The 11,597-nt window shown below is 35.3% G+C and overlaps 1 protein-coding gene across 1 annotated transcript in view; it reads right to left on the reverse strand.

Moving 5' to 3' along the window:
- Nucleotides 1–11,597, reverse strand: part of LOC115246259 (probable multidrug resistance-associated protein lethal(2)03659) — a gene marked incomplete at its 5' end in the record, with an annotated part of 135,257 nt that overhangs the window by 97,170 nt on the left and 26,490 nt on the right. Inside the window, 2 exons of the mRNA XM_029824973.1 lie at nucleotides 5,632–5,806; nucleotides 6,420–6,675. Of these exons, the coding sequence (XP_029680833.1) occupies nucleotides 5,632–5,806; nucleotides 6,420–6,675 (431 nt within the window). The remainder of the gene's footprint in view (nucleotides 1–5,631; nucleotides 5,807–6,419; nucleotides 6,676–11,597) is intronic.

Genomic DNA, 11,597 nt, shown 5'->3' on the forward strand with positions numbered 1-11,597 from the left:
CATTTCCACCTACGATTCTGGGACTTCATTGCGGATTTTCTTGAAGATAGAGAGCTGGCCAGGCTTCCTTCTTCTTCAACTTCCGCACGCCGTCATAGGATTTCCACTCTTCTTTCATGTGAACTTCCTCAATGTTAGTGCTGCTCCAACGCAATCTTGCAAGTCTTCGGACAAAGGGGGGGGGGACTTTCTGAGGACCCAAGCGTCTTGTAAGACTAATCTTGCCCCTGCTTCGGCATTCGCCCTAGTCCCACGGAAAACCTCAGTCGAAAACCGGGGAGAGGCAGTCTTAAAAAAAAAATAAATATCCTTCTTCCTGTAGAGACTGACGGCAGTTTCAAAGGGAAAGGGAACACTTCAGTCATCAGGGAACACTAGGAGATCATGCTTTCTGAAACGGGCAAAATATTTAACGCAGAAAACAGAAAAATGTTTTGCTTTAACAAATAAATTAATTTTTAAATGGGACTCTGAGTTTCAAAGTTTCTTTCAACTATCCCTTAAGGGGATCCAAAAGTGACGGCCGAACTCCGACGGGTTAGCGCCCTCATCCAAGCGTAACTAAAATTATCAATAATACCGACCGGAATTATCGATAATATCAATAATTTTAGTTCCGCTGTTACCAATATGAATATTTTTGCATGTTCTATGCATATTTGAAAGAGAATTGTGTTCAATATGTTGAAATCGGACAACATCGTGTATTTCTACTGCTCCATTGCCTCGCACGCATATCTATGCGTATAGATAACAGTATAATATAGACGTGTCTGCCTTCATCACATATTTGAACATAATTTCACATTGTTCATACGGGCTATGTGTCTTCCCATATATCTTCCAAGAGGAATAACATTTGGTTAAGTGTTATATATATAATTGTGTATATATATATATGTATATGTATAATATGTACATAGACGTATACAGATGTATGTGTATGATATATATACATATATTCTGAATATTATCATGTAACTTTCTATAAGTTGCGATCTATGCAACGCAGCTAATTTTTTTCAATCGATATAATCAATGGATATATAACAACAATGTATTATTTATACAAATATATATTATATTGTCTTTTTTTTGTTCGTATACATAAATGTTTATATATTTGTAATAAACATTTATAATACATTGTTTGTCTCCATCGCAACAGAATAATATATCGCCTCTGGCATATATTTTTTAACACACATGCAAATCGCATCTAGTGTGAAATAACAACCAGCTCACGAATTGATCGCCTCTGGCATATATTTTTTAACACACACGCAAATCGCATCTAGTGTGAAATAACAACCAGCTCACGAATTGATCGCCTCTGGCATATATTTTTTAACACACACGCAAATCGCATCTAGTGTGAAATAACAACCAGGCAATTCTTTCGCGAACCTCAAGCGGACATTCAGGATAAGCGAGGCGCACAAGTCTTTCAAGCTCAGAGCCAAGGGTAGCAAAATCTTCCCCAGCTTTCTGTTTACGGTTCGTAAATTGCGTGTAAAAATTCTCAAACAGATGTCCTTCCCCAAAACGCAATTCGAGTTTAGATTTCAACTCCGAAAATTCCAAACTCGACACATCTTGTTACAGTGGTCAATCGGGACCGTGGTCTATATTAACGTGGTCAATCGGGACCGTGGTCAATATTAACGTGGTCAATATTAACGTGGTCAATATCAACGTGGTCAATCGGGACTGTGGTCAATATAACGTGGTCAATCGCAACGTGGTCAATTGGTCAATCGGGACCGTTGTCAATATTAACGTGGTCAATATCAACGTGGTCAATCGGGTCCGTGGTCAATTTGAACCGTGGTCAATCGGGACCATGGTCAATCGGAATCGTGGTAAATATCAACTTGGTCAATCGGAATCGTGGTAAATATCAACTTGGTCAATCGGGACTGTGGTCAATCGGGACTGTGATCAATATCAACGTGGTCAATCGTAACGTGGTCAATCGCAACGTGGTCAATCTCAACGTGGTCAATCGGGACCGTGGTCAATATCAACGTGGTCAATCGCAACGTGGTCAATCGCAACGTGGTCAATCTCAACGTGGTCAATCGGGACCGTAGTCAATATCAACGTGGTCAAATGGGATGCTCCCACTGCAAAGTAGTCACGTTGCACCACAACGTGAGAATATTTTGAAGTAATTTTCCTTATTTATAAAATGTTATATAAGGAATATGTAAATAAGATTATAAAACTCTATATAAATCGGAAATATTGCGCGCAGTTTTAGTATAAAGTGTAACCAACAAGTTTAACGATTCATTCAAGTGTAAGATTGTCAGAGTTTTAATTTTCGGAAAAAGTATCTGTATCTTTAATTTAAGCCAAATGTTACATGTGAATCCTGCGAATGTTCTTAATATGTTAATTATTTCATTCCAAATTTCAAATATTCCACGAACACAAGTAAATGATAAAGAAATCGAATTACATGATACTATAAAGCAGTGCTCGGAATTAGCAGTGCTGAGGTATTAATAGTTGATGCGTTTTTTTTTTAAGTGGTTTTTCCAGTAGGCCTATTCCTAATGGAAAGCTATTATCAAAAGTGTAATTATTATATATTACTGACTAAAATATATTATTATAACATATATAATATACAGGGTGTCCCAGATCATTTGGGACAATACTCGTGTGCAGATAGAGCGGACCAAACTGAGTCGAAAAGTCTTCTATCATTTTTTTTTATATATATTAATAATAGAAATTTTGATATTTAATTATTTATGAAAATAAAAATTATCTAGCAAGGAAAGTTTTAATGACGATTTGGCAGAAGATACGATCCCAGAATATTTTTTATATAGGGACTCTCCTGAAGCACAGCGTTACCCGCGCGATCGGCGGCTGTCGAGCCTCGAACGGTAGTGGGGGAATCGTAGGTGTTGCCTCAGATATCGGCCCGAAAAGGGCATTTAATTCCGAGCACTGCTATATTATACAAAATTCAATGGATGACATATCATTTGCAATGCAGACCGATACTACGTTAGAATTTGAGAATTATTGGGACTCAAATTTATCCGAAGCACAATTTGTCGCAGCTGATGAAATAGAAGAACTTGAAGAAAATAATGAAGATGAGGGAGAAGATAGTTGTACATTGAAAGAAGGCAAAATTATAAATAATGATTATAAAAAAAAAGCTGTTGAATTCTGGAAAAGTGGAAAAAAGGGTTGTTACGCTTTATTAACAGTACAACATCGCTTTAGAAAGGTAAAGTCCTTGTCCGCAGTTGTATCGATGGAAACTCTCTTTACAAAAAGGTGGTACTCATAGAGAAAAACTATTACAAATTTCTGAACATGTCTTGAAAAAATTCGAAGACGCTAACGACCAAAACAGAATTATTCATGATTTAGATTTGCGATGATGGGCGCTAGAAGCAAAATAAGAAATTAATCTTCCTCATTTTAAAGCAGGAGCAACGTGGATATTAAATTTTAAAAGACACGGCACAGTGTCAAGAAAAATAACAAAATTTATAAATCGTTCATCAAAGACAAATCAAGAACAATTACAAATTGCATGCCAAGAATTTATAAATTCTGTGAAATCATTTATAGATCTCTTTGAAATACAAAATATATATAATGCAGATGAAAGTGTGTTCAATTTAGAAATACATTCAGGAAGAATGTTAATAAAACAAGGTGTTAAAACAGTCGAAACTGTAGTTCAATCACAATCAGCAATTACACACACAGCTATACTATTATGCCTACAATTTCTGCAAGCGGGCAACTGCAATCACCTTTTTATTTGGTTTTGAAAGAGGCCATGGAGGTTTTGGACCATGCGTAGAAGAGACTTTGTTTAGGCTTGCAAATATTTTTATTGCAGCATCAAAATCAGGAAAATTAACTACACAACACTTTCAATCTTGGTTTATAAATGTACTTTTACCCGCAACTGGAGCCTTCAGTGTGTTATTATTAGACTCTTGGAGCGGACATCGTCCCGCGAACCTACAAGAGTTTATGCCATCTAAAGATAAAGATGTACGGATTTTAACAATACCAAAAAAAAATACAGGAATGATTCAACCCGTTGACGTTTATGGGTTTAGAATATGGAAAAACTTTGTGAGGACATTTAGTGATTGCGTTATGTTGTTAAATTATGATATCAATTTACATTTGAGAAATAATATCATCGAATTACAATCCTTAACACATATACAACTGTCCTCTCCACAATTCCATAATTTTTTCAAATATGCCTGGTTTTAAAGTGGTTACCTCGAAGGACGGCCATCACATTTTGAAAACCCGGTGGATTTTTGTTTCTCCGGAAAAGATATAGAAGAAATTCCACGCTGTTCCATATGTGGTGCACCTGCTGTAATACGTTGCTCTTGGTGCAAAAAATATTTTTGTATGCATCATTTCTTTGAGGAATATCATGACTGTAAATACTTATATTTACATCATAGGGAACGCTGTCAAAACATAATGTGGTAACTCTTATAAAGAATATCAATAATCATGGAATTAATATACGTTATTAGCCACATATTCAATTGTAACTATTTTTATTTTGTTTAATTACGATAATTATACACAATCTTTGATGATATAATCTTTCATAAGTTAAGGAATGGAAAAACATGTTCAATCGCAAAATAATCAAGATTTCTATTACGAATATAAAAACATAACCAAATAAATGAATATAGAAGTTTCATGGTAAAAACAATTCTATTTAACCACATTAATAAAAATTTAAAAAAATAATTTAAAACAAAATTTTTTTCAGAAATCTTTAAAAAAAAACAATTTTTTAAATGTTTATTGATGCAGTTAAATAGAGCTGTTTTTACCATAAAACTTTTGTATGAAACATTTTTTGATATCTCGAATAGTTTTTGAGATATATCGAGAAAAGCAAAAAGCCGCTCTATATATATATTGTTATAGCCCGAAAAGGCCATACACGAATTAATAGATATATAGTATTTTAGAGATATTATTTTATACGATAAGATATTGCTCAACGTGTAACGCAAATACAGATCACGTTACGAACGTTGACCGAGCGAAGCGCTGACAACGCGAGCCACGCGCGAAGCCCGAGCGACCGCGCAATCACTCATTACGAAAACGCGGAAATCAAGGCAAGCGGAATTAATGCGTTGCGAAAATGCAACGTAGAGATCCTACCTAAAAGCGAAAAGGAAATTGCGAAAATGCAAGCAAAGAAGTCCCTTAGAACTCCTTAACTTGCATCCGGATCTTGCCGCCAAAATCGAGCAACACGACACATGGTCTTGTCGCTAAACGATCCCCTCCTGGGAAACCAAGGGAAGATAATAAAAAGCATAACAATATGAAGGGTGCTTTCACCCCTTAGAACCGTTTTTGGGCAGCAACTGAAAATTTCTTAATTCATCTATTGATCCCCCCTCCTACATGTATGTAAAGTTTCATCAAAATCAGAATTTTCGGGTTCGCGAGGTTCCCTTGTGTGTATAATCTAATTTGTGCGGATGGGATGAGACGGGATAAAAGTCTTAATATTAAAGAAATACGAATTAATATTAATTTAAATTTATTATGAATTGACCCCCGATTTAAAAATCTAAAAAGACTTACCTTGAAAAGGAATAAATAATAAAAATACTGACATTCCCATTACTGCTGTCCATCCAACCTCGGAAAATATAATATATGTAATCCATATGATTTGAATAGGCGCGATCCAAATGTAGTGCAGATCTATTAAGGATGTTTCCAATCTGGTAATATCAGTACTCAGGAAATTCACTATCTAAAAGAGGAGAAAAATATAATTTTTCAGATATGCATATATAATAATCATTTACATTATCATTCGTATTGAGACTTCACTCTAACCACATCTTACGTTATATCAATATTATATTGTTTTCAAAATATATTAAGTGTACAACTTTGCTTCCGCCGTTTTCCTATAGATGGCTTTAGCGGTAAGTAGTGGTCGAAATAAATAGATCATAGACGTCATGCAATAAACTTGGGCATCTGTCAACATAACCCCATAGAAACATTAGTCAATTTGTGTCTGCATCATAAAGTTATTCTCGATTGAAAATGTCAGTTTACGAGCCAAATTCTCGTAATTTGCGGAAGGTTTTAATTTTCTGCTTCAATATGAAGAAATCTGCGGCTGAGGCTCATCGAATGCTCTCAAATACTTATGGTGAGGCCGCTATTAGTGAAAGAACGTGTCGTGGGTGGTTTCAACGCTTCAAGAACGGTGATTTGCACGTCGAAGACCGACATAGCGGTGGAAGAGAGAACACGGAAAAAAAAAACCAGTTTTTTACAATAAAGCCTCGAATTTCGGAAAAAAACGGCGGAAGCAAAGTTGTAGACCTAATAAGTAATATTTCTATACTTACTTGTCCAACAGAGGTTTCATTATCTAACACCGAATTGGAGAGTTTTAATATCTTTTGATATAATAATGCAGTACATGCTATTTTGATCTTCAATCCTATATGCATGGTATAATGTACAGCATAGTGTGTAATAAAAGTATCCAATATAGATAGCAGAATTATACCGACTACGTTGTAATACACTTCGTTATTCCATTCTCTTTTATCACTCGCAAAATAGCGTAATAAATTAGCAAGTAACAACGGTTGATATATTCTATAACGTAGTTAAACGTTTCAAGAGTTAATGTAAAAAAATATTATTTTACGCACAAGGTGTTAGTGATTAACATAATCAGTTTTTTTTTAAGTTAACGCTAAATCATACAGAAAATTAGCATTTATGATGTTAACAATTATAGTATTATTAGGTTGTTACACATGAAAAATCGATTTTTTAGTGAAACTTCAAATTGTAGTGCGTAATTTTGTTTAAAATAAATTTCATTAATTAAAATAAAAAAAACATCAGCATATGCAATGCACTATTTCCAACGTGATACAAATTATGCATACACATTTATTTATATATATATTATATTAATTTGAATTTATACAGGTAATGAATTCTTTAAGGCAGACTTGATTGCCATTTTGTTTCTAAATGTATTGAGTGGTTTAGATATTTAAAGAAATAGTATTCAATTTGTGAGAGGTCTAATAAATATAGTGGATGAGGAAGAGTATCATACTGTAATTGTTTAAGTTTCATGACTGTCGTTGTTGAGATATATAGTCGTGCATTGTCACAAAATAGTATAACATCATATCTATTGACTAAAATTATCTCATACATAATTTTTCATGCGTTGCTCAATATTTCTCTGCATGAATGATTTGCATAATATTTCTCTACATGAATGGTTTCGCCTCGTTTGAGAAAGAAATAATGGATAAATAATATCATCTGTGAACTATCAAACAAAACAGTCAAGTCAAATCATTGAGCAAATATTGATCATTTCCATATAGAATTTGTATATATTGTTACGTTCGCGCTGGACGCTCGGTGTTATGTTCGCGCTGGATGCTTGGCGAGACATTAGCTGCAAGGCGTTCTCCCTAACAACGAGTGGGATTTGTTTAACGAAGGGTTGTGGTGGTTGTTTTCGGGGCTTTCGGCTTGGAAAGACGTGTCACTCTCGGTTACGAATATAAATGAATGTTGTATTCCTGTTGTACATAATATTTCTGTGTATAAAATCAAGAATCAAAGTAAAATGGCAAAAGAGCCAAAGAACTGTGCGTGGCTCTTTTGCCATTTTACTTTGATTCTTGATTTTATACACAGAAATATTATGTACAACAGGAATACAACATTCATTTATATTCGTAACCGAGAGTGACACGTCTTTCCAAGCCGAAAGCCCCGAAAACAACCACCACAACCCTTCGTTAAACAAATCCCACTCGTTGTTAGGGAAAACGCCTTGCAGCTAAAATCTCGCCAAGCATCCAGCGCGAATATAACACCGAGCGTCCAGCGCGAACGTAACAATATATACAAATTCTATATGGAAATGATCAATATTTGCTCAATGATTTGACTTGACTGTTTTGTTTGATAGTTCACAGATGATATTATTTATCCATTATTTCTTTCTCAAACGAGGCGAAACCATTCATGTAGAGAAATATTATGCAAATCATTCATGCAGAGAAATATTGAGCAACGCATGAAAAATTATGTATGAGATAATTTTAGTCAATAGATATGATGTTATACTATTTTGTGACAATGCACGACTATATATCTCAACAACGACAGTCATGAAACTTAAACAATTACAGTATGATACTCTTCCTCATCCACTATATTTATTAGACCTCTCACAAATTGAATACTATTTCTTTAAATATCTAAACCACTCAATACATTTAGAAACAAAATGGCAATCAAGTCTGCCTTAAAGAATTCATTACCTGTATAAATTCAAATTAATATAATATATATATAAATAAATGTGTATGCATAATTTGTATCACGTTGGAAATAGTGCATTGCATATGCTGATGTTTTTTTTATTTTAATTAATGAAATTTATTTTAAACAAAATTACGCACTACAATTTGAAGTTTCACTAAAAAATCGATTTTTCATGTGTAACAACCTAATAATACTATAATTGTTAACATCATAAATGCTAATTTTCTGTATGATTTAGCGTTAACTTAAAAAAAAACTGATTATGTTAATCACTAACACCTTGTGCGTAAAATAATATTTTTTTACATTAACTCTTGAAACGTTTAACTACGTTATAGAATATATCAACCGTTGTTACTTGCTAATTTATTACGCTATTTTGCGAGTGATAAAAGAGAATGGAATAACGAAGTGTATTACAACGTAGTCGGTATAATTCTGCTATCTATATTGGATACTTTTATTACACACTATGCTGTACATTATACCATGCATATAGGATTGAAGATCAAAATAGCATGTACTGCATTATTATATCAAAAGATATTAAAACTCTCCAATTCGGTGTTAGATAATGAAACCTCTGTTGGACAAGTAAGTATAGAAATATTACTTATTAGGTCTACAACTTTGCTTCCGCCGTTTTTTTCCGAAATTCGAGGCTTTATTGTAAAAAACTGGTTATACATTTATAATTCAAAGTATTGTCCATCGCTGGCCACTACTTTCTCCCATCTTTCGGGCAGCGTACGAATCCCGCGTTGAAAAAACTGGTCATCTTTTGAAGCGATCCACGAATCGATCAAATTTCTTACTTCTTCATAAGACCGAAAGTGCTGGTCAACCAGGCCGTGTGCCATTGATCGAAACAACTGATAGTCAGAGGGAGCAACGTCTGGAGAATACGGCGGGTGGGGTAGGACTTCCCATTTCAACGTTTCCAAGTATGTCTTGACCACTTTCGCAACATGAGGTCGAGCATTGTCATGCTGCAAAATCACTTTATCGTGTCTCTCGTTGTATTGCGGCCGTTTGTCTTTCAATGCTCGGCTCAAACGCATTAATTGAATTCGATAACGATCGCCTGTGATTGTTTCAGTCGGTTTTAACAGCTCATAACACACTACGCCGAGCTGGCCCCACCAAATACAGAGCATGACCTTGGAGCCGTGAATATTCGGTTTGGCCGTCGACGTGGAAGCATGGCCGGGATATCCCCATGATTTTCTGCGCTTGGGGTTATCGTAATGAACCCATTTTTCGTCCCCAGTCACAATGCGATGCAGAAATCCCTTCCGTCTTTGCCTTTCAAACAACTGTTCACAAGCAAACAAACGCCATTCAACATCTCTCGGTTTCAACTCGTACGGCACCCAATTTCCTTGCTTCTGAATCATGTCTTTGAGGCGTTTTGAAATTGCTTGTTGAGTCACTCCCAATGATCGTGCCAATTCTTCTTGACTTTGACTCGAGTCTTCATTAAGTAATGCCTCCAATTCTGCATCTTCGAAAACCTTCTCTCTTCCACAGCTATTCCGGTCTTCGACGTGAAAATCACCGTTCTTGAAGCGTTGAAACCACTCACGACACGTTCTTTCACTAATAGCGGCCTCACCATAAGTATTTCAGAGCATTCGATGAGCCTCAGCCGCAGATTTCTTCATATTGAAGCAGAAAATTAAAACCTCCCGCAAATGACGAGAATTTGGCTCGTAAACTGACATTTTCAATCGAGAATAACTTTATGATGCAGACACAAATCGACTAATGTTTCTATGGGGTTATGTTGACAGATGCCCAAGTTTATTGCATGACGTCTATGATCTATTTATTTCGACCACTACTTACCGCTCAAGGTATCTATAGAAAAACGGCGGAAGCAAAGTTGTACACCTAATATATTGTGACGCTATATGCGTTACACCAATGTAAAACATCAACAGTTAGAACAAGTAGTAATTATTTTATGAATAACAATGATTATATATATATATAATAGAGTCCATCACGAATAATTAATGTATATAATTACACTATTAGTTGATTTATGGCTACGAAATAGACAAATTCTACGCCAAAATGCTCCACACTGATTCTACATTGAGTGTTTCTGTCGAAAATGCTAAATGTATGGCGAATTTATCTTATTAGAGATCATCAAAAATTTCTAGGACGTTATTGGAAAGTGAAGTGTCAGTCACCATATCAGTGATACACACATATATGTGTATACAGGGTGAGTCATCTAAGACCGGCCACCCGAATAACTCCTACAGTTTTGGAGATAGAAAAAAATGTTTGAAGTAAAAGTTGTGTGGTATCGAAGATGATATCTTGCGGAGATTAATATTTTTTCCCAGCTGGAAGTGCTTAGGATATTTGAAGGTTATCTTCACATTTTTAAATGGGATCATGCATTTTCGAACACCTAATATGATTGAAGCCTTTTCGAAGACAGTTTCAATGGTCATGAACATTCAAGGTCATGGACATAAAAAAAGTTGAAAAATGGAAATTTATCGCGAATGTTTCCGAAACAAAATATTTGCGGTTTTATTAATCAAATCAAATCGAAATGTTATTATTTATATTTGATGTATGACTTTGATCTGTGTTATTTCATTTAATTTCTCCATATGTTTTTTCTTTATTATTATCTAGTAATTCAAAGTCATTTTGGTAAACCTTGATATTAGCGCCGACCTCACCGATTTCAATGACCTTGACATATGTTGTCAAGGACATGGCTCTGAGTAACATGCAAAAAATTTTTGCCGTCGCTCGTTATTTATTACAAAGTTATTAACAATTGAAGATAGTGACCGATCGATGCTTGCAACATAATACTGCATATTTCGGCATGAATACAAGCTCGCAACACTTTGTAATGGGTGTACTTTTTATGAGCTCGCGGATTCGCTCGGTCGTGATCAGGGCTCGTAGAAAGTAGTGAGACATACGATGTAAGTAAAATATAAAGGAATGTTACTTTATTTGGCTTCTATCGGCGCTGAATAATAATACAGAAATGCCCCGCGGAGCGGGTGCGCTGCGGATAGTAAGGCGTTACTGACGGGGCGCGGCTGTTATGAATTGCGCGATTTTGACAATGAGATGCGGTGTAGTATACGCAAATCGGATATAAACACGCCAGGTAGACGGCGCGGGGCGCGTGGTCGGTTTGTTGTGACGGCGCGTGGTTCACAAAAACG

Source organism: Formica exsecta, unplaced genomic scaffold (genome assembly GCF_003651465.1).
Source record: "Formica exsecta isolate Colony F162 unplaced genomic scaffold, ASM365146v1 scaffold143, whole genome shotgun sequence".
In the NCBI taxonomy this organism is placed as follows: Eukaryota; Metazoa; Arthropoda; class Insecta; order Hymenoptera; family Formicidae; genus Formica; species Formica exsecta.